General features: G+C 42.9%; 1 protein-coding gene across 1 annotated transcript in view; it reads left to right on the top strand.

Moving 5' to 3' along the window:
- Positions 1-22,925, top strand: part of erc2 (ELKS/RAB6-interacting/CAST family member 2) — a gene marked incomplete at both ends in the record, with an annotated part of 30,037 nt that extends 7,112 nt beyond the window's left edge. The window contains 15 exons of the mRNA XM_080025438.1: positions 1,653-2,087; positions 2,406-2,480; positions 4,981-5,136; positions 6,546-6,713; positions 7,254-7,421; positions 8,442-8,579; positions 9,438-9,578; positions 9,752-9,892; positions 12,687-12,889; positions 14,045-14,167; positions 16,425-16,548; positions 17,355-17,515; positions 17,847-17,994; positions 19,388-20,050; positions 22,899-22,925. Of these exons, the coding sequence (XP_079881564.1) occupies positions 1,653-2,087; positions 2,406-2,480; positions 4,981-5,136; positions 6,546-6,713; positions 7,254-7,421; positions 8,442-8,579; positions 9,438-9,578; positions 9,752-9,892; positions 12,687-12,889; positions 14,045-14,167; positions 16,425-16,548; positions 17,355-17,515; positions 17,847-17,994; positions 19,388-20,050; positions 22,899-22,925 (2,871 nt within the window). The remainder of the gene's footprint in view (positions 1-1,652; positions 2,088-2,405; positions 2,481-4,980; positions 5,137-6,545; positions 6,714-7,253; positions 7,422-8,441; positions 8,580-9,437; positions 9,579-9,751; positions 9,893-12,686; positions 12,890-14,044; positions 14,168-16,424; positions 16,549-17,354; positions 17,516-17,846; positions 17,995-19,387; positions 20,051-22,898) is intronic.
- Between the last annotated feature and the right edge of the window lie 528 nt (positions 22,926-23,453).

A 23,453-nucleotide genomic window follows, 5' to 3' on the forward strand; every position in this document is an offset into this window, starting at 1 on the left:
TACATTACATTCTAATAGGAATAATACCAATATTAGATCCATCTAAACTAAAGCATCACAACTAAGTAAACATGAGATCATGGTGGTTGATTTGAGCCATTTTACAGCCATTTCAAACATTATCTTCATCTCTTTCCAGAAAGGTAATCTCAAGAGGTTATATTTTGTCTCAAGGTATATTTTAGTATGATGTATGATTTGAGCCATGAAGGCTGATAAACAGTAAGCTGGGCAGACTGATGGATGGCTCTCCTTGAACAATCTCTGGCTGGTTTGTGTGGCTCATCCGTCTCTGTTGCATCATGCTCTGACGCTGTTTTTACCATACATTTGTTTTTTTCTGTTCATTCTGCCCATGCTCTGCAGCTGCTGGATGTCAGGAGGACCAAGGTTTGTCGCTATGTTTGCACCACATGTTGTGTGCATAACATAGAGTCACATAAAGTGTGGCGTGGTTTTTTCCAGACACCTGGCAATCCCTTTGTATCGTTACAACCTCGTCTCCTACAAACCTCCAATAGGAATTTAATTATTTCCAGCAGTTCAGCCTGCTTCCTTTTCATGTGAACCCTCATATTTTCCCCTATGAACATTGTAAAAGTATAAAGCGTGATTGGTTTGTTCAATTGTGTTTATCCAAACCATGTCTGGTGCTCCATTCCCGCTGTAGTACCCCAAACCCTATTTAAGTGTAAGAATCTTTTTCCTTTCCTCTAATTCCTATTTGGGCCATTTTTCTGGATGTGGTTATTTTCTCTCTGGAGAAATTTGCTGCAGGGAAATTTCAACAGTCAAAACCAAGACATTGTCAATCAGTGAAAGAAACCTGGTCCTAACATTGTTCCCCTAAACCTAGAATCAACACCCCTACACACAATATAATATAATAGGGCTTACTAGTTATTTCAATTTTATTCTGGACACAGAAATTCACAGACAAATACACCTTTATTCAGGATATAAAGCTGTGCCCTGTCTACATTGTATGGAAACTGCAGGTTCTGCTGCAGTGTCTGATTATTCTTCTCAACTTTTGACTTGTCCATGTCCACCAATGGTAGCGGCTCATTTGAATAACCACAAGCTTACAATCTTTTCCTACATAATGCTCAATTAGCTTGCGGACCCCTTTTCATTATAACCCAGAGCCACCTCTGTGGTTTGAAAACCAGTAATTGTATCCAAGGCTGAGTGTCAGCGAGCAAAGACCTCCGCTGCACTGAGGGGAAGCATCAGGTTGGTCAACCCTCGTTAATTCTGCTCACATGTCTAAAAACAGAGCAACCCTCCGCAGCACACTAAGAATTAATATGTGTGGCATGTGATTCATTTCAAGCCTTACTCTCTTACTGTGATTCTTAACAACTCGAATTTGATTCTTGTTCAAGAATAAAGAGAAAAAAAAGCCACTTGTTGTTTGACAATATTATTTTAGAGTGTTTACTCCGAAAGAGAGGTAAGTGATACAGCCCCATGTTTGACCTGGATTTTTCCATAGAACATTGTTCAGCAGCATTTCAGAAGTGTGTTAATACATGATTACCCTCATGTATAGTGTTATCATGAAAACCAAAAGTATACTGTGGTTAATCTTAAATTGATTTTTAATAATTGTTAAGGGTGTGTGTGTGTGTGTGTCTTAACTTCATCAGCATCTCCAGATGACCATCCAGGCTCTGCAGGACGAGCTGCGCACACAGCGAGACCTGAACCACCTGCTGCAGCAGGAGGGCGGCAACCGCTCGGCCGTGGACCACTTCACCACTATCGAGCTGACGGAGGAGAACTTCCGTCGGCTGCAGGCGGAACACGACAGGCAGGCCAAGGAGCTCTTCCTGCTGAGAAAGACCCTAGAGGAGATGGAGCTGAGGATCGAGACCCAGAAGCAAACGCTGGGCGCCAGAGACGAGTCCATCAAGAAGCTGCTGGAGATGCTGCAGAGTAAAGGGCTGCCCTCGGGGCCCAGCAGGGCCTCGGAGGAGGAGGAGCAGGAGAGAGCTCGACGCATTGCTGAGGCAGAGGCCCAGCTCGGACACCTGGAGGTCATTCTGGATCAAAAGGAGAAGGAGAACAACCATCTGCGAGAGGTACTCCATGACCAAGGATATGTAAGAATTATTAATAGATAAGATTCTCTGTGCAAGACTTACAATGGTCCCTAGAGGGCAGTGCTGAGTGTCATATAATCAATGTGCTCTATTCTGCATATGCTTGTATATTGGTTATGAAATGTATGAAGTGAAAACTGCAGTGCGCAGTATTTGCATGAAACATTTAACATTTGTTAAGGCAAACTTTATATGCCTTGTTTTGCCTTCTTTAAGTCATACAACCATGCTTTCAGCAGAGATTTCAATAGAATCTGCTTATACTAGTGCCACTGATGTTGTGTCTTTTTCTGAAAGGAACTGCACAGAAGAAATCAGCTGCATCAGGATCCAGGCAAAACCAAGGCCTTGCAGACCATCATAGAGATGAAAGTAAGATCATACATACAATAGTCAACATTAGAAAACAATTACATTTTTTTTTTAAAATAACACTCCATTGAATAATACAATTGTATTTACTTTGTGTATACTTTTTGAGATTAAGGTGCCTCTATATATGGCTTGATGCTAACAAACAAGCTCATCATAACAGTCTGTATAATTTGATTGATTTGATTTGTATGTGTTTGAGTCACTGACATTTACTTATATTATGTTAATTACTGCTTCTTTAAAAAGAGGCAGACAGTTTCTGGTGTGTGTTTCTGCGGAATCTATTGTTGTTGTTGTGATCACCAGCAGCTCAATAGTAAACACACTGGCATATCTTTCCATCTCCGTCTCTCGTACACAGACATGCAGACACACTGTGTATCGGCTCACATAGCATTTGTGTAAACATCAACAAGAATCAATAGTAACGTTGCACATTTCACCTATCCTGGCCTCGCCATACAGGTGCAGCAGCCGGTCATGCCAAGCCACATCACACTTGCATGTTAATTATTTTAACTTAAATTTGTGCAGATGAGCTTTTAAAGAAATACCTATTTTTATTTGAGATTTTCCATTCAAATATTCTTAAAAACCCAAATAGGGTAAGATTAATTATAGGACAAAATGTGTATCGAATGATGCACAAGATACTGTATTTAGAATTTTCTATTTTGTGTAAGCTGATACGTGCTGGTTTTAAAATGGCATCATGGAGTTGAATAATTTATTGAAGCTTTAATAGTGAAATATCTTCAGTGAAGCACTGGAACAATATTAGTTACAATTGTATGTACTATGTCATGTTTTATGTAACATTGAAGCTTCAGGGGAAATCTGAAGGACATTTAAATATTGGGACAGACATTCATATTACATTAGAAAATATTCAAGAACATAAACTTGGAATGCACTTTTAGTGGCCCCACCCAGCAACATCAAGTGTGCTTGCTTTGAGCTTTCAGCCCAAGCTCATTATATCTTACATCCATCCATATGGCACTCTTTAAAACCAATGCAGCTGCTTATATTCTGTTCACATGTCAGTTAAAATGTACACTTGTTGTGCGGCTGAGCTGTACAACAAGGGAAGACACCGCCAGCCTTACTGCAGTGGATTGACATCACTTCCTCAAAATAAATCATGACATCATCGCTGGGCTGACACAGCCCCTCTCAATCGCCCCCCGCCCCCTCCCCCCCCCCCGGTGTGGTCATGTGACATCTGTGCTCTGGGATCCTGTTGATTTGCATACAGAGCGGAGGGAGACCCACCCTCCTCCTCCTCCTTATGTGCCGTGCCGGAAGACCCTACATCTCTACCCTATCCTGCTGTTGTGTTGATGCCAATGCTGATGGAAGCACGAATAATTCTCCCTCCCTCTCTCCCCTACACCATCTCTCCCGCCCTCTCCTCCTCGCTCGCAGAGACAGTGCACAGTATATAGACCTGCCTGCTGCTACCATGGAAACAGGTGTGGTTGTTTATGACAGCGAGAGGCCAGTATGCAGGGAGATAGATGGAAAGAGAGACACACAGAAGCAGGGAAAAAAAGAGAGATAAGGAGCAAGATTTACCGACCAGGTCGATGTACCAGTGATTACATGTGGATGGAATAAAAATCTCCCTTCCTCTGAAGGTACGGTTGTCTTTAGTCTATCGTAGCCATGTTAGCTCATTGATGTTCGAGACAAAGTTGGGGTGCAACGACGAAGTGGGCAAAGTGCATGTCCATGTGCAGCACTCATGCATTGACGTTAACCCCTCAGATCCTTCTCCGATAGTCTATCGTAGCTCATTAGGATACATTAGGCATGTTCCTCTATGACTGACCCTGCTAACGCCCACAAGTTTATAAGTTCAGAGCCACTCGGAGGAAAGGAGGAGAGACACAAAAAGAGTAGAAACACAGGAAGGAACAAGGTTGCTCCATGCTCTGCTGCTGGTGAGGGAGATGGACCATGGCTAATCTTAAAGACGTTGTATTATTTATTTAAAAAGCTGTGAAGCTAAAGCTGCACTCACAGTCGCATTCCAGAGACCGGATCCTGCATTGATCTGCAAGCAACCAAGGCTAAAAGCTACTGCTTGTTACTTTACCTTTCCTCTACCAGCTGCACGTTTCTCTCCGGTCCTGGCTGATCTCTCCATGCTGGATGTGTGCACAGTATTTCCCAATGGTGATTAATTCTCTGAGCCGCTGCTAGGAGCTGGGTTAAAGGCTTCCGATTTCACCGCCAGATACTGCAGTTGCTCTCAGCCACACCGAAAGGCTTCCTCCAGATTCTCTTTTATCTTGCTGTTTCTCTTTCTCTCTCTCTCTCCCCTCCCCCCATCTTTCAGCCTCTCTACTTCTTTTATTTTGTTTTGGTTGTTGTCATTATTTCTATCTGTCTTGGACTCTTGCCTCTAGTTCATGTTTATTTGCAGCGTCCAACTTGTGGACATGCCAGTTTGGATTTTTGAGGTGTGTCATCTCTGCATGTGTGTGTGCAGGACACCAAAATTGCCTCTCTGGAGCGCAACATCCGAGACCTGGAGGATGAGATCCAAATGCTGAAGGCAAACGGCTTACTGAACACGGAGGACCGAGAGGAGGAGATCAAACAGATGGAGGTCTACAAGAACCACTCCAAGTTCATGAAGTCCAAGGTAGATGCCCCCTCTGCACTCTCTGCATGCGCTTGTAAGGAAAAACAGATCCTGTGGAGGGAAAGAAAATGTCTGAAAAACAAACACGAGTGAATTGTTTGGGGTAGAGATAGACCTGTGCAGAGGGACAACAGTACTGTTGTGTGACTTGAATGAGTCGTTCAGCATTTAGAGTCATCAGCAAAGTGTCCTGTTGGCAACATTCCGGGAGATGCTTCTCTGCGGTTTTTTGTCCCTTTTTTTAAGAGCTCTGTGTCAAGAATACTAAAAACATTCTAAAGAAGAAAGTGAATGCTGGGGCATGATAATATACTCATATTCATTTCCTTAATAACGTATCAAAGCTAATTCATTATGCTCAAAGAGTGAAGTGTACGTACCTGCCCACACAATCAGAGTGATGGATAAGTTTTGATTACTTGACTTCCCGTTTCATTAGTTTTCACACCAGTCATGTGTGTTTCTGTCCGTGCTCCATGACATCATGATAAGTTACCATGTATTTCGGGCTGCTGTGTCAGTAGTAACTGCTACACTGTCAACACACCTGCGTAGCTACCTTAGATCTGTATGGTGTATGTTTTTGTTTCTTTTGCTCTCTGGGGCTCGTATTTCTCTCTGGAGCTTTCACCATGTGTTGACATACCGCGTCTCATACGTGTCGACCAGCTACAGTTTTGTTATTCTATTTTAAGACCTCTTTTCATCAAACATGAATAGAGATGATGTATAATAAATGACAAATGCAGGGGAGTAAGTCCCAAATGCATTTTTGATGAGTGAAAATCACGTTGATGAAAATAGTGCCAAAGCAGTAACTACTTGCTTGCTGTTTTGGTAGATGTGTCTCACTCACACGCACGCACACACACACACACACACACACACAGGTGTGAAAAAATTAGCAACTCTTGCCACTGCTTATGTTACTCATACGCGCCTTCAAATCTTTGGATTTAGTAGTACAGTAGTAGTGATTTCCCCATGCTATATGGAGACCTTTGAAAAATCTAGTGTTTATAGGGGACATAAATCGGAACATGTATAAAGCGACAAATTCATATACAGTACATGAAACTGAAACGTTCTTGAGATTATTGCACTTTGCCTGTCTTCCTATCGGAATGTTTACTATAAAAAATGACAGAGCATATAGAGACACTCCTGTTACACTTATTGTAAGCTGCTGTCTAGCTCAAGCAACCAAAGGGTTTCTCACTTTCATCTCTGTCACTCTAACACACACACACTCACACACAGACACATATACACAAACACACACACACACACGCACGCACGCACGCACGCACGCACGCACGCACGCACGCACGCACGCACGCACACACACACACACACACTGTGATGATCATACGCCACATGTATTTGCCACCTGTTTCAAACGTCTGTAGATTGACCAGCTGAAGCAGGAGTTGTCAAAGAAGGAGTCGGAGCTGCTGGCTCTGCAGACAAAATTGGAGACCCTCAACAACCAGAACTCGGACTGCAAACAGCATATAGAGGTGCTCAAAGAGTCGCTCACTGCCAAGGAGCAACGTGCCGCCATCCTGCAAACAGAGGTAATGAAAAACCCCTTAATGCGTTTGTTCACGTATGGCAAATCAACCTAACAATACACTGCCTCGCAAACATTTCAATCCTCCGAAGCCAAACTGAGCAAATAATAGGCTCGCCCTGGGCATGAGGCTTATTGCTGCAAATCATATCAGCAATTCATTTACTTTTGGGAACTTCAAACTAACTGGACTGGGACTGGGAGAAGTGGTAGCTCGCAGTGTACCGTCATAGCACACGTCTGCACTAATGAGTAAATAACTGTGGAATTATTTTGCTTCTGTAATTCACTAACTTCGCCATACAATAATTATTCCCTTTTTACCCGTGTATTTTTTGTGTGTGTGTGTGTGTGTGTGTGCGATTACAACGATTCAGCATAACAGTTTAAGGTGTTGGTGCAAGTTTTTTTTTGTGTGTCTGAATCTTTCGACTCAATTAGGGTCCAGTCCACATTCTTAGTCCCCACCTTTTATTGGAAGTAGGCTCACTATAGTGCATGTGTACTTCATCTAAGGTGTTGTTGTACTGTGCCTGGACTTCAGGTGGATGCTCTACGTCTGCGACTGGAGGAGAAAGAGTCCTTCCTCAACAAGAAAACCAAGCAGCTGCAGGACCTGACGGAGGAGAAGGGCACGCTCGCTGGAGAGATCAGGGACATGAAGGACATGCTAGAGGTCAAAGAGAGGAAGATCAACGTCCTGCAGAAGAAGGTGAGAACATCATTTCAAAAGATGCATGATAAGAGCAAATTTAGAAGGTAGGAATACCCACCTGGTGAAAAAAAATGTCCAAACCTTTTGCAAACTTCTTCCAGAGATATTGTCACATTATTTATCGGTTACACGTAACAATAACGAGCGGGCGGCCTTTAGATGTAATTTGAAATTACAAATGAGCGAGCTGTTGAAGAAAGCTGTTAGTTGCTTGTGTACTGGCCTCAACCGGCCACTCTGTGAACACACAAAGCAGAGTGGTTAGTCTCTCCATTAGAAGTGAGATAGTCTCTGTTGCTCTCAGGGGGAAAGTGTCCATAGAAAGACAAGCGCGAAGATATTTCTGCCTCACTGGCTCTAGTGAGTGAGTGTGTGTGTGTGTGTGTGTGTGTGTGTGCGTGTGCGTGTGTGCATGCGTGTGTGTGTGGGGGTGTGTATGGGCTATAAATACTCACAGTGTTACTCCCTCTCTCGCCATGACCTGCTCACCCATTCCCTTTGCTTTTTATTTCTGCTCTTGTTCCATCACACCTCCTCTCTCTAATCTGTCCACCTTTATCTCTCTATATGTGCCATCTCTCGTGATTTCTAAATCTTTGTTTTCTTCTGATATTGTTATTTGGTTTTGCCTCTCTGTTGTGTCGATCATGTTTTTTAAATAGTACTTACATCAGAGCACATAATTTACTGTCTGTAAATAGTTTCATCACAACCCCTATTTGCTCACTGATGGCAGCCTAATATTTCATTGTAATGTTTATTGTAAACTCCTCTCAAGAAGTACTTTTTTAATGTTCAGTATTTCTACTGCTTTGTTGTTAACCCCCAGTATATATTCACACGTTAAGCATTACATTGTCTGTGGAGTGCACTAATCTTCAACGACTTTTGTAATCTCTGTGTCCAGCTATTACACCAACTTTAGATACTGCTCAGGTTTTGACCTCACACTATTAACCTTTTTTTCTCTGCTTTTTCCCCCCTCCCCTGTGCTGCCACCATTCTCCCAATCTCCAGATAGAGAACCTGCAGGATCAGCTGCGGGACAAAGACAAGCAGCTGGGGAACCTGAAGGACAGGGTCAAGTCCCTGCAAACCGACTCCAGTAACACAGACACTGCCCTGGCCACACTGGAGGAGGCGCTGTCAGAGAAGGTATTGTACAGCACGGCTATATATACAGGGTTAGGGTTAGGGTTGGGCCTGTAGGCCTGGTTATGGTTAGGGTTAGGCCTGTAGGCCTACATAGGCCTATTTGCCGTGAAGTTCGGCACTGATGGTGGAAAAAATAAGAGAGTGGGGAACATAGGTATGCTCGCTTCTCATGCTACCGAAAAAAGCTATAAGAATGGTAAGTGGATCGGATTTGGATTACTACGCAACGCACTATTTATTAACAGACATGCTTTAAATGCAGTGATGTTAAAAGCTCACTGATAATGTACAAATCACACAATACTTTGCTTCCTAACAGAAGTCAGGGTTGGTTTGAAACTAGAGAGAACCGGTATCAACTAAGGGGAAGAGATATGTATAAAAAACCAAGGGTTAGAACATATATAAAGAACTGCTCCCAGACAAGAAATATCTTGCCACATGATCCCCCGCGATGTGATAATTAGTGATCTTTTGAGGTGTTGGCAGCTGGATGTTCTTTTAACCTCTGAGCAGAGACAGGCTAGCTGTTAAGATAACTTAGCTGACTTGTATTGATCCTCTCAACTAACTCTTTGGCGCATATTTAATAAGAGCATTTGCCAAAACTTTTCCTTTGAGTAAAAAATTTAAGTAATGATACTTCACATTGGCAAGTGGAAGTGTTTTGTTTCAAGAAATGTCTTACATGGTGCTAGCAATTAAGAGCTGCTCTTAACGCTTGCTCTTCTTCGCTGTGGGCACGATATGAGTTGATCGATAGTTGCGTCTCATTTCACACACTCAGCGAATACTTTTTATATCCCTGAGTTGTCCTTCTAGATCATTCCTTAATGGTTTTAATTCTTTGTCTGGTAGGAGAGGATTATAGAGCGTTTGAAGGACCAAAGGGAGAGGGAAGACAGAGAACGTCTGGAAGAAGTGGATTCCTATAAGAAGGAGAACAAGGATCTGAAGGAGAAGGTCAATAGCCTGCAGATGGAATTAACAGACAAAGAGGTCAGTGAGTGTGCATGGAGCAAGGACCTTTTATTGTATACTGTATTGTACCTCCTTTGTCTGTAGGCCTCTATCATTCATTACATTGAAGCCCTCGCCTCTGGCACTGTGGCCTGGTTAGACCTCCAGGTTTGAACCTGTGCTAGCTGTCTGTGCTGTCTGTCCACCTACAGTCCAGCCTCATCGATTTGAAGGAACATGCTTCATCCCTTGCTTCTTCCGGCCTCAAGAAAGATTCAAAGCTCAAGTCCCTGGAGATCGCCATTGAGCAGAAAAAAGAGGAGTGTAGTAAGTTGGAGACGCAGTTGCAGAAGGTAGGTGTGCGTCTCACACCGCAGAATCACTCATATGGGCACAGGCTAACATGATTTGTCAGTTTTTATTTACCTAGACCTTTATTTATGATGTAGATGTAAAGTTTATTTCAGGGTCGTCAAAAAGAAATTCATAGATTATTTATGGCAATCAACTACAAACCTTAAACACATAAATCTTTTGGTATTTCTTAGGCAGTCCCTTGTTTAATTTTCACAGTCATCCCTCACTATTGTTACACTGGACTCAAAGCTCCTTCTATCAACGGTTCTGTTGCAGTTAAAGATGGAACAATCCACAGCGCAGTCCTAAATCAGGGCCCAAAAAACTAAAAACTTCACATTTTAGTAAACTGATACCACAACAGTTCGTCGTAGCAAACGCATGTTCTTAGAAAGGTGTTTGCAATACAAGGTTGTTGCAGCTTCTGATTGTATCATCATGTCTGTAGAGATGTACCTTGTTTCATTGCTATGAACTGTGGGTAAAAAGCCAGAGCTGCGTTTGCGTCTGTGAAGAAAAGAATTAGCTCAGCGTGAGTCCAGGGACCATTTCAGTGGAGAATTCGAAGCAGTACAGACATCACAAAAAGTTAACTATTTATTTGATCTTGTCTGTTTGTCCGATGTATTTGTCCGTGATGTGTTGCCCTTAACCTGTAACAACATGTGCTGTACTGATGTCACTGCTCTGTCAAACATGAATTGTATCATGTCTGATCCTGCTGTTCTCTCCTCTGGCTCAAAACAAATCCTAACACTTAACTCTCCTCCCCACCCTTTGCCCAACTCCCTTCCCGCCGTTTTGCAATGTAGCAAGCTGAGCAGCTATTCAGTCACATGAACAATCCTGTAAGTCACTCTCTTGTGCGCCTTCGAGGCACATATTGAAAGCATGAGGATACTGAAAACTTATTTTCCAGACATGCTAGATGGTGATCATGCCAGCCCCTTTCCACCCCCGTCCGGCACAGGTTCTGCTTCCACCCACCGACCCACCCAGATGCATGTTGATCATCGCACTGTACTGATATAATGGGCTTTATTCTGCACTCAGAGTCCTGTGCAATGTACCCATTCTGCAGCTGTTTGTGTTTGTGACACTGTGGTGAAACTGGTGCTACATATACGGTATTTTAAGTTCACTTTTTCTTTTGGTCAGTTAAAACTATACAGTTTATCTTTTTATTCATCACTTCTTTTTTTAATTGTGGTTCTGTAGTTGGTTTATCTGGGACCAGTTTGTTTTATTCATTGATATGTTCTCTCTCTTGCACATTAGAATAAAAAGACCTATATAGATAAGGCTACGTTTTCAGTCACTGCACTTCCGTCTGTCCAAAAGTTTAAGAGCAGGATACTAGAGTTTACAACTGTGTTTTTTCATGTAATTACACGTGGGATATGTGGCTCACAATTCTAGCTCTGGAAGCCTTAATGCTAATCAAGCGTAAATCTCAAAGTCATTTATTTAATTACAGAAGCATATTCGTAGTGTTTGAGGTTCCCAGTAAAAGTCTGAGTCAAGCTTTCGGTCGTTTTAAGGGATGGACTGATATTGTTTTTTAAGCTCATGTGTTACCAAGATTAGATTTTTTTCCCTCCTTATCACTTTCACTTATCACTGAAACAAACATTTTTGTGGCGCAGGTTAAGCTTTTAATGATCACTTTCATAAACAATTTCAGAGAATAAATCAATACAGGAAGCATTATTATATCACAATGAAATAATAAAAATACAAAAGCCATTATGAAGTGGACTTTCTAAAACCCATCAAGACCAATCTTTAGCACAATTTTCCTATCAAAATCTATATTCAAACACATTAACCACACATTAAATACATGATATTTTTTCTAAAAATCCCCTTTGTGTATATTTTACACTTTGAATCAGTGACAAAAACATCCTGCAAGTTCAAGTCCAACGTCGCTCCTCATGCTTAAAATATAAAACGTCCTGTTAGGGCGACAGATTTACTTGGTCCCCTGTTGCTTCTGTTCCTCCATTTTTTTGACTGACAATCACAGAGACTGTGCAGCTTTGTTGGGTTTGCATGATATGGTGGACCTTGTTGCATGCTGTTGCTGTCAGTGTTGCCACGCTTTTATTTCGTCTCAGTGTGGTGTGGTTTAGCTGAGGTATCGTGGTTGGAGATCACTGCAGTGTTTTGGTGGATTTTCTCTTGCTCTGTTTAATTCTTGCACCTCTGCGACCGGTGTTGACATGTGTGGCTGCATATTGTCCTGAGGGTGATGTGTACCGCTGTAATGCACTTCATGGAGTGTTACTTACTGTTGCAATGATGGGGCGATATTAGTCCATTTTGGTCAAGAAGTAGAGCTTTGATTAGCTTGTGTGAAAAATAAACAATGAAACAGGATCATGATTTTACTGCCACTGATTTGTTACTATTTATTTATTTGCTTGTTAAAGAATAGGACACAGACATACACATAAACAGAGTGATGTTTCTCTGCATACCCACCACGTGTTGAGAAGTGACTGGGAGTCTCAGAGGGACGCTAAATGGAGCTGAATAATAGCTCTGTTAAAGCTAATGAGCCAGCACCAATAATGACGCTCTTCCCCACAACAGTTTACTCTGCTTAATTCATTCAGAAAGAGATAGGGTAAGCAGGGGGAGTAGTAGTTACATTGAAACAGCAATGTATGTATCTCTCTTCCGTCGGCAGTGAGTGATTGTGTGCTGTTACTGCATGGTTTTTTGTTGAAATTAGAGTGTTCACTGAGTGCCTCTGTGTCTTTCCCCGTGGTGTGTGGATTACAGAAGGCCCATGAGGTGGATCATCAGTCGGGCCCCAGAGGGAACCCGGAGTACGTGGACAGAACCAAGCTGCTGGAGAAGGAGGTGAGCTACTTCAAGGACGAGGCCAACAAGGCGCAGGCGGAGACGGAGAGACTCCTGGACATCCTGCGAGAGGTGGAGACCGAGAAGACTGACAAGGACAAGAAAATCGCTGAGTTGGAAAGGTAATTGACCTGTGACCGACTATACAAGTTATTTAAAGGAACCGTAGACAACCTTCAGTTTACCCTGATGTCATTACTCCCTTTGGTCAAGCAGTTTATATTGTTTTTTGATGTTGTTATAGTTACATAGAAATAATTGGTGTATTTGTATGCTAATCTGAGATATCTGCCTTTCTGTGAGCATCATAAAAAAAGGAATTCTATTCACCTCCAGACAAAATATGTTTTTTGATACACGTTAATGTTATAGTCTTTAACAATACAGTTGCCGCTGCCAAAGTTACATAGTGCTGAAAGCAGGCGATGGGGGCGTTTTGTTAGAATGGGAACGACGCCATTCTCCCTGATTAAAGTTATTGTACTATGAGACCGACTTTAATGAGTTGAAAAAGTTACATATTATTACTTTAAAGTGTCCGGTACTAAGTGAGCTCGCATGCATCTTTTTATTTTCACTTTCCTGTTGTTGTGTCACGATTTTGTATAATACACTCAGAAATACACATTTTGGGTGGATAGTAGTTGCAGCTGTGTGTTGAGATGCACTAAAGACTCACTCCTGTCACTGTGTTGGATCTGATATTAGAGCATTAAGTGCCACTCAGTCACCCCCATAATGGAAGTGGTCAAACTGAATTCAGTAAATGGACCAATCAAATGAAGCTGTGGGCCTCATCAGCTATTTGCTCACTGCTGATCTCTTTATGTGGTCCAGAGACAGCAGCTTTTTGCTTTGGTTCAGTTGATGGACGAGACTGTGGTTGTTCACTGGGACAGTAAAATTAAACTGATGAGAATGAGACAAAGATCGGTTGGACTGTGTGAGAACTATTAAGCACTTTTAGAGGTCCAGTCCTACCACCTACTGTTAAACCATTTTTATTTTAATTAATTAAAATAAATAATTATTAATTGAGTGCTGTTGTTCTTTTTTTTTCACAATTTTTTCCCACTTTTTCCGTCCCGTTCCCCTTTCTGTTTCCCGTATCACGTCCACTTGTTCCTCTCTTCACCACCATTAATCACTTTCAACCTCGGTCTTGAACCTCTTTTGTTTCTCCGATTTCCAAATCCAATTCTGTTTTTACAAATCTCTTTTCCATCTTCGATGCAACCCTTTCCCTGTTGTGCCCCTCTCCCCACCAACAACCCCAGCCCCCCTCACTCTGCCCCTCGTCCCGCCCCTCGTCCTGGTGGCAGAGCTCCCCCTGACCCGCTCCCTTCTGTGTCTGCCGCTCCCCAGCAGATAGGGGGCATGGTGTGGGATTTCCTGGGAAAGTGAGTGCTCTGCCCTGGCACTTCAGCTCGGCTGCGTGGTTAAAGTCTCCGACTGCGACTGATGCAGCTGCATCCGGTCTCACCTGTGTGCCTGGGTCTGCCTGCCTGTCCAAAGGATTCAAGGATCTTTGTATCAGAGTGACGGGCTCTGCTTTTAGTCCGTCGGGACTTTCCTGTACCCGTACACATGAAGCAAAGATCCCTGGATTCATGTTTGCTTTTATTTCTTTTGCATGCATAGCGGATAACTGTATGTATACGTGCTTTGAATGTTTTTTGTGAGAAAGTTTTTGTGTGAGCGTTTATGTTGCATGTCATTAATTTATTTATATATAATTGGTGGTGGCAATATCTCGGAATTGAAAGTTTGGGGTATTATTTCAGCAAAGATTTTGTATGTATAATAACTTGAAAATAACACAAAAGCAGATTAAAGCACCACTCGTATAGTATGATGGATTACAAGTGGCTCATTAATTAAATATTAATTACAAGTACACGTGGCTTAATGATTCAAATTGAAAGGAAGTTCAAACTTTACAGTTTAAGGTTTGCACCTCAGCTGGTTCACAAGTACACAACTTCATAAAGTCATGATTTCACAATCTACTGTGTGTGGCCTTATGTTATGTACATGCATGTTTATGCATGGTAATATCACACAATAAAACCAATCACACCAAGGATTCGTCAACTAGCTACTTACACTGTCAAATTGTAACAGTTGTAACTGAAGGATCCTATCATAAATGGCATATTGATATGTAACACTAAATAACAATGTACTGTATACAACCGTATATAGTTCATTATTAGCAGTCTTAAGAGTATTGGAACTTGGTGTGATTTGCCTAACTGCTTCTGCTTCTCTCCTCCGTTTTAGTTGACTATACTGTATTTTTTGTCTCTCAGTGACTTTAGTTCAAATATCTATTATGCACACTCACACACCTGCAGAAACACACACATCACAACACACACACACACACACACACACACACACACACACACTTACACCTTTTTGTGTCTTTTTGTGATTTGTGAGGCTGTTTTTGTTTTAGCATATGTAGGAATATTCCATTCTTCAAGCTGAGGCCTCTTCCAGCCGTGAGCACACTTCCCCTGCTCATTCCATCAATCCATCAACCCATCTCACCCTTTGCCCTCCCCCCCCCCAACTCTGTAACTCTCAGTCACCCTCGCATTTCCAAATCGTCCCAGTAATATCCCCCAACAGACCCTCTCTCTTCTTGTGATCTTCCTGGTGCCCACCTCTCTGCTCTCCCTGCCAACCCTGCCTATAGCTTGATCCAACACATGTAGCTGCTGTGTTTCAGGTCTACACATGCTCAGTAAGTGAGGTGCTGTAGTAGTCAGTGTCCGGATTGAACCCCCTGTCCTATAGTGTGCCAGTTCATTCAGGTACTTCTGTCTAAACAACCCTGCATCCCTAACCAATTTTCTCACAAGCTAACTCCCTGTTTTGGTCTAACTATTGTTGGCTTCCTCTCTTTTTGCCCGGCTGATTCTTGCCTGTTTGACTGCATGTCTGCCACTCCCAGGCCTGGCAGCAGATGCACATGGTTCCATGTTTTCAGAAAAGGTGCATCCTGCATTTGTCAGGCTACAGAGCAGAGCCTGCTGTGTCAGGCACCTTTGTAATCTCTCATGTTGTTTGACAATGAACACATTGTGATCTCCACTCGGTTCCCTGAATTGTTTTCTTGTAGTTGTCTATTTATGTTCTGGTTCTAATGTCTCTTTTGTTTTGTTTATTTATTTTTTCCTCTGTGTGCTCTTCTCTGCTGCATTGTCTCCTCCACTTGTCCTGTCATTCTACTCTCTTCTATTTTTTCCTCACCCCATCTGCAGTTTATCTCCTAGGTAAGTCCCCCCTCCCCATTGTGTGCCCATCTCTACCTTTGTCCATTCTAACATTGGTGCCTAAACTAGTGAGTCATCTCAGGAACACCATGTTAACATGAAGCTGATTGGTGGTGTCCTGGTGGTCATTTTGAAACTGTTTCCAAAATGCACCTGCTTCTAATGTCCATTAGGATGTATATTTTATACTTGTTTGTGTTTCATGATTTTGTTGTGAAGTATGGGTTTATACCCTACTCTACTTACACTCCTGCGTCAAGAATGTATTTTGCATTTCTTGATCAATGGGAAATGGCAAAGTAACTACAGAATTGGAGTCAATGATGAAAAATTATTGGCACAGAAATTCCCTTACATGTTTGTGGTTTTACAGACAAGGCGGCAAAGACCAGACTAAGAAGGGTCAAAACATCAAACTGGGACCGCAAGGGGACAAGAAAGGTTTAGGACAGGATCCCCGTAAAGATGGCTCCATGGACACTGGCCACCACTCAAAGGTGCGGCTTTTCATACTCAGGTGTTACTTTATTAGGTATATCTTTTGTATTTCTGACAGGCGATTTTATAATTCTGTCACTGTGCGCTTTTATGCGTGGTGCTTTTACGCACAGTGCAGCGGATGCTTCAGTAAGACAATCGGCCAGGATTTAATGGTGATCAATGTTCTAGAATATGCTTTACATCCACACAGGTCAGCTGATACACGCAGATCACAGGTTTATACAGTCACACTGTTTTTAATAAAGCAGCACTTATTCAGTAAACCTGTTCTCCATCAGAAGTTTTTTTTTTCATTTTGGAAAAGTAAGCAACCCACTTCCCCCCTGCCTGTAAATGTCCCCAATATTATAACTCAATATCAATTCAATATAATTTAAAGCTCACACATTTTAAAGAGCGAGAGATAGAGAGAGATCGAGGGAGAGAGAGTGAGAGACAGAAAAAAGGAGTATAGAGAAATATCGCTGATTTAGTACACGCTTTTCAGAAGCGTAATTGCACCACTAAAACAGCATGTGGCAATTGATGCTGGCCTCTGAGGATTAGGTACTATTTGCAAAAAGGCTTATTTAAAAAGGAAGGCAGCAATTGTACGCTTGATTTTCAATATTCCTCCATTTACATACATGCAAATGGGACAGATGCAACCAGGCGCTGTCTGCTTGGCAGGGTAATTTGAGAGGAGTTAGCACGCATTTCTCGTGTCTATTTACCATGTATGGTTTCAAAAAAATGGAAAACGTGTTTATGTTTCTTTTCTATACATTTGATGTGTGACTATGTAATGCATGTTGTTTTTCAGTTAGAGGAGCTGATGAACACGCTGGAAAGGACCAGGCAGGAGCTGGATTCCACCAAGCAGCGCCTCTCGTCCACGCAGCAGTCGCTACAGGAGAGGGACGGCAACCTCACCAACATGAGACAAGAGCGCAGGAAGCAGCTGGAGGAGATCCTCGAGATGAAGTTAGTACCGTCACAACATTTGATATCAGCCTCACAAAGATGGCCCGCATTCTTCTTGATGTGTTTCTTGCTAAGGCATGGATTAATTTATAGTCCAACTCTCCCTAAACTGTCCGTTAAAATAACTCTTTAAATATATTTGAGTTGAGAAATATGCCTGAAACTTAAGTACAGTAGTTTAACATGCACTTAAACAGTGTTTGATATTAATGCAGTTTAATTGAACTGAAGCAGTTTTAGTTACTGGTTAAAAGGGCTATAGCCTAACTATATACCATTTATTTATTTAATGTTTTTTTCTATTTTAGCTGATATTGTTTTTCGTCTACAGACAACAAGCTCTGCTGGCGGCCATCAGTGAGAAAGATGCTAATATTGCACTGCTGGAACTTTCTTCCTCAAATAAAAAGAAGACCCAGGACGAGGTGCTGTCTCTCAAGAGGGAGCGGGACAAACTGATGCACCAGCTCAAACAACACGTTAGTACTGTAGCACAATGTCAAGGAACCTTCTGTTTGCTCTGTACCTGGTTGTCAATTCAACATTTATCAAAATAAATTCAAATATAGCTCGCAAAAGGCAACTAGCCATATTTTTCATTTCATCTACAGGGAGTGGATCACATGCATGGCCACTGGTCTTCCCAAATAGCATCTTATTAGTCTCCCAAGTTTTATGTCTTTTCAGTCAAGTCTCGAGTCATTCCACACAGGTCCAATCAAGTTAGAAGTTTGTACTCTATATTACGTGACATTTAATTTCATCAAAGCTCTGTTCATTTACACAGCTGAGGTCAAATCCATTCAATGCAAAGGCCTGATATAATTCCTGCAATATTCAAGGTGTGTTTACTAGGTCAAAACCTGAGTCTTTAATGTTTTTGCTTTCAAGCCTCAAGTCATGTCAGGTCTTCAAGGAGTCAAGTCCCAAGTAAGTAAAGACTTGAAGCAGTCAAGTCCAAGTCAAGACTCAAGTCCTCATTTTTTGACTTGAGTCTTACTTGAATCGAAATCCGAGGTCTATAGCTCTGGTATGAGTTACACACCAGGAATTCCAGAATCGGCAGCATGGCATAAACATAATGTCCATATAGCTAGGAGAGGGTTGTTGTTTTTTGTTGTTCTTTTATCATTTAGCTTAGCATAAAGGCTGGACTATCTGGAGGCAAATAGTAGATTCAATTAAGTAAAAAAAATTAAATTATTAACTTTTAGGGCATTTATTTATGTGTGCAGAGTCCAACACACATTTTAATGAGGGGGAAATAAAGTACATCTTATCTTAGCCGACCGTTCCGTACCGTATCGTAAGTCACTCCAGGAATATAGTGAAATTTAACTTCCTCTAAAACCACAACTTGTCCTCCTAACAAGTTGATTTTTGTACTGATGTAATGTTAATTTTTAAACTTTAGGTGCTGGCAGATGAATTTCATTAGCTTTGGACAGAGCCAGGCTAGCTGATTCCGCTTATTTCCGGCATTTGTATATTATGTGGGGTATCAATTTTCTCATCGAGCTTGGCAAGACATTGAATGGGCACACTTCCTCAAATGTTTAACTTTTCCTTCAATGTTTTTTTCTTTTTCTTTATAAATCACAACGGCTTTAATAACTACAACAGCTGACAAAATCAACGGCTGACAAAATCTGAAGTCTGGAAATAAATAAATATACAGTTGAAGCCTCGGCTTTGGCTGCATGGTTATTTCACTGGATTGCATTATGTTGTGAGGTTTTCCTGTTTTTATTTCCACCCCCATGCATTGAAAATAGATGTGCTTTGTCCAGTCATAAACTCATCCGATGACTCATGTTCTTGTTAGCAGCTGCAGATCATTATGCTCTAACCAGTTCCCTCTACTGTCTACAGACACAAAGCAGAATGAAGCTGATAGCCGACAACTACGAAGACGAGCAATATCACCCACACGGTCCTCACCACGCCCAGACTCAACCGCCGCACGCTCAGGCTCAGCCCCAGCCCCAGCCCCAGTACCCCCACGCTCCACACACACAGCAGACTCCATATCCTCACAGCATGCATCCGCAACACCCACAGCACCAACAGCACCCACAACACCCGCAGGCCCCCACACAGCAAGCACATCCACAGCAGCAACAACCCCAGTACCCGCACCCTGCTCACCCACAGCAGCACCCACAGCAGCACCCACAGCAGCACCCACAGCAGCACCCGCAGCAGCACCCACAGCAGCACCCACAACCACCTCCCCAGCACCAACAGCACCCGCGCCCCCAACAGCCTCAACACCCTCACCAACAGCACCCACAGCAGCATCCGCAGCAGCAGCAGCACCCGCACGGACATCCACCTCAGCAGCACCCTCACCCACAGCACCAACACGGCCCTCCCCAACAAGGTGCTCACCCCCAGCACCCACATCCCCAGCACCCTCAGCACCAACAGCACCCACAGCACCACGGCCAGCATCCACGTCAGCAGTCGCCCCATCATCGTGGCGGACCAGCCCGAGGACCCCCACATGCTGGTCACCGCCCTGCCCCTGACCAGGTAAGGAGTCCCCCTGATATTATTTAAATGTATCATGAAATAAGATGAAACATCTTCATATTAAAGATAATTATCAAAGGACAACTATGTAGAAAGACTTGGGTTTTAGAAGCGGCGCTGCTCCAGGAGAAGCAGTGAGAAGCTGGCACGCTGCATGTGTGGACAACAACAGACAGCGAGGCGCAGCAGTTACAGACACAGATGCACTACAGAGGTAGAAGCGGGATGTGTAGCCCGGGCATTAACCTCTACAGCAAGCGACTTACAGGTGGAGTCCACATTACAGCAAAAATGTTGTTTTGAGTTAACATTTTCTCACGATCCTATACCTGTACAACCTTTGTTTGCGCCGAAAAAAGTATGGACAGGTAGCTGATCGTGAGGACATATTAACTGATTTTGAAAAAAAATATTTTGATGACAGACGTCCCCCAGAACTGCTGACTCCACCTTTGAAAATGATCAACTCAGCCACATTACAATAGCACAGTGATTTGTTTTTCAGTGGCCAGCAGGTTACAACCTTACAGTAGTGTTACCACAAGCTATATAACCACAGCACTCTGACTGTTTCTGTTTGTATGCACCGAACAATATCTCAGAGTATTCGTCCTTCTTGGAGACCCTGAACAAAGTCCTGCATAGGGCTCTGATAGGGGACTCCATATTTCTGCTGGGAGACTTCAACGTGCACATGGGCAACAATGGACACACCTGGGAAGGTGTGATTGGGAGGAACAGCCTCGCTGATCTATACCCGTCTGGTCGTTAGTCATTAGACTTCTTTGCTAATCAGGGTTTGTCTATAACGAACACCATGTTCGAACATAAGGATGCCAATAAGTGTACGTGGTACCGGAGCACCCTAGGCCGAAGGTCGATGATCGTATTTGTGATAGTATCAACTGATCTGAGGGTGCATGTTTTGGACCCTCGGGTGAAGAGAGGGGCAGAGCTTTCAACCAATAACCATATGGTTGTGAGTTGGGTCAACGGGTGGGGGAAGATTCTGGACGGACCCTGTAAGCCCAAACGGGTAGTGCGGGTGAACTAGGAATGTCTGGAGGAGTCTCCTCAAACCCTTGAACACCATGGTGGACACCGGTACAGGGAAGCTGCGACTGGTTATCTCGGGGGACTCCAGAGACCACAGTAAGCTACAGACGGGCCCGAAGGACTGCAGCCTCCGCGTGAAAGAGGCAAAGCAGCGGGTGTGGGAGAAGTTCGGAGAAGCCATGGAGGAGTACTTTGGGTCGACACCAAAGTTTTTCTGGAATACCATCCGGCACCTCAAGAGTGGGAAACGGGGGAACCATCCAAACTGTGTACAGTAAGGATGGGACGCTGTTGACCTCAACTGAGGAGGTAATCAGCCAGTTGAATGAGCACTTAGAGGAACTCCTGAATCTTTACTAACACAACCTCTATGTTAGAGGCAGAGCTTGAGGCTGATGGGGGATCATCGTCAATTTACCTGGTGGAAGTCACTGAGTTAGACAAACAACTCCACAATGGATTGATGAGATCCGTCCGGAAATGCTGAAAGCTCTGAGTATGGAGGGGACTGGTATGAGGATCAGCACCTCTTAATCTGAGGCCATGGTTCTCAGCAGGAAACCGATTGATTGTCTACTCCAGGTAGGGAATGAGTCCTTACCCCATGTCAAGGAGTTACCTTTGTGTCTTGTTCGTGAGTGAGGGGAAAATGGAACATGAGAGAGGCCAGAGAATCGGAGCAGCAGGTTCGGTATTGCACTAGCTTACCACACCGCTGTGACAAAAATTAATTTGAGCAGGAAGGCAAAACTCCCGATCTATCAGTCGATCATTGTTCCCACCCTCACCTATGGTAATGAAGGTTGGGTAATAACGAAAGAACAAAATTGTTCATACAAGCGGCCAAAATGTTTTATTTCTCAGAAGGGTGGCTGGCGTCTCCCTTAGAGATAGGGATGAGAAGCTCAGTCATTGGTAAGTAACTTTGGGCAGAGTCGCTGCTCCTTTGCGTCAAAAGAAGCCAGTTGAGGTGGTGCGGGTATCTGCTAAGGTTGCACCCTGGGCTCTTCCTCAGGGAGGTGTTACAGGCACGTCCATCTGGGAGGCGGCCTCTGGGAAGACATAAGACTAGGTAGATAGATTATATCTACCAGCTGACCTGGGAACGTGTCGGGATCCTCCAGTTAGAGCTGCTGGAGCTGCTGCCCCTGTGACCCGCCCGGTTAACCGGTTGACGATGAGATGAGAGAGACCAAATTTATCAGTTTCCCCTTGTGGCGAGCTTTAGACTTATTTAAGTCTTTCTCGTCAGAAAAGGTTCAGTCATCTGAGTCTTTATTTAGGATTCAGGTGTTTAGGTATTTCTTTAAGCTCCATTTACAGTGGAATATCTCTCCATCTCTTAATCAGAGTCGCCATTGCTGAGTGCTGCGCACCTGGAAAACACAAGGGACTTTGGGTTGAGTTAGGACAACTATAATTGGGACCTTTCATGTCACCATGTTACCTGAATCATGACTGCTTACTAACATGGTTCCAAATACGGTGATTTAATGTTTGAAATGTTTAAAAAAGTGTGATAAATGTGTGTTTCTTTTAAACTGTACTTTATAAAGAAAACGATTCATAAGAAAATCTTGCAGAATCATTTGTCCTTCCTTAAAGTGTCCTACTCAATGAAAGACTGCTGGAAATGACTTATTTTCTCATGTAATGATGCTAATCGACAAAAGTCAAATAGTCCAATAGCTGTCCCAGTGTTGTCTTTTGATCAGCCATTACTCCAGTTTCTGTCTCCTTTCTTCCATGTACACATATCTCTGCTGGTTTCCTGTAACACTGCCAACAACAGGATGATGACGAGGGAATTTGGGCATAATCCTTGCTGTGACAACCAAAGCTCTAATATTGTTTTGAAGGGTGAGATATATTTAAGACTTCCCACTTTATGATTATCATGTTCCAGTCTGCCTATAGTGTCTGCTACATTTTATATAGAAAAGAAGAATCAACTGCATGATGTGTTATTTTTAGTGTTACGTTGTCTCTCACTTTCAGATGATTCAGTCACCACTGGAGGAGCACAGCCATGCCATGATGTTGAACCACTACCCAAACATTTCTTACCTGCACTCAATCCAAATTCCGCAATGGGAACTTTTTAATTTTTTTGGGGAAAGAGGAGAGGGCATTCAGGTGTGCAGGTCATGCAGAGAGACTGACAGCTGAGAAGGTAATTTGAGACATTTTATATTAGGGCACACATAATGTATTATAGCACACAGGATGAATTGATCCAGTCATCAAAAATGCATATCCAAACTGCAACTTACATTACATTTTCTTGTTCTTGGTGACCAGGGACCTCTTCTTTCTGTGAACAGGAGCAGGTGTAATCCATATCCCC

Source organism: Ammodytes marinus (assembly GCF_949987685.1).
Source record: "Ammodytes marinus genome assembly, chromosome: 4".
NCBI classification, from domain to species: Eukaryota; Metazoa; Chordata; class Actinopteri; order Uranoscopiformes; family Ammodytidae; genus Ammodytes; species Ammodytes marinus.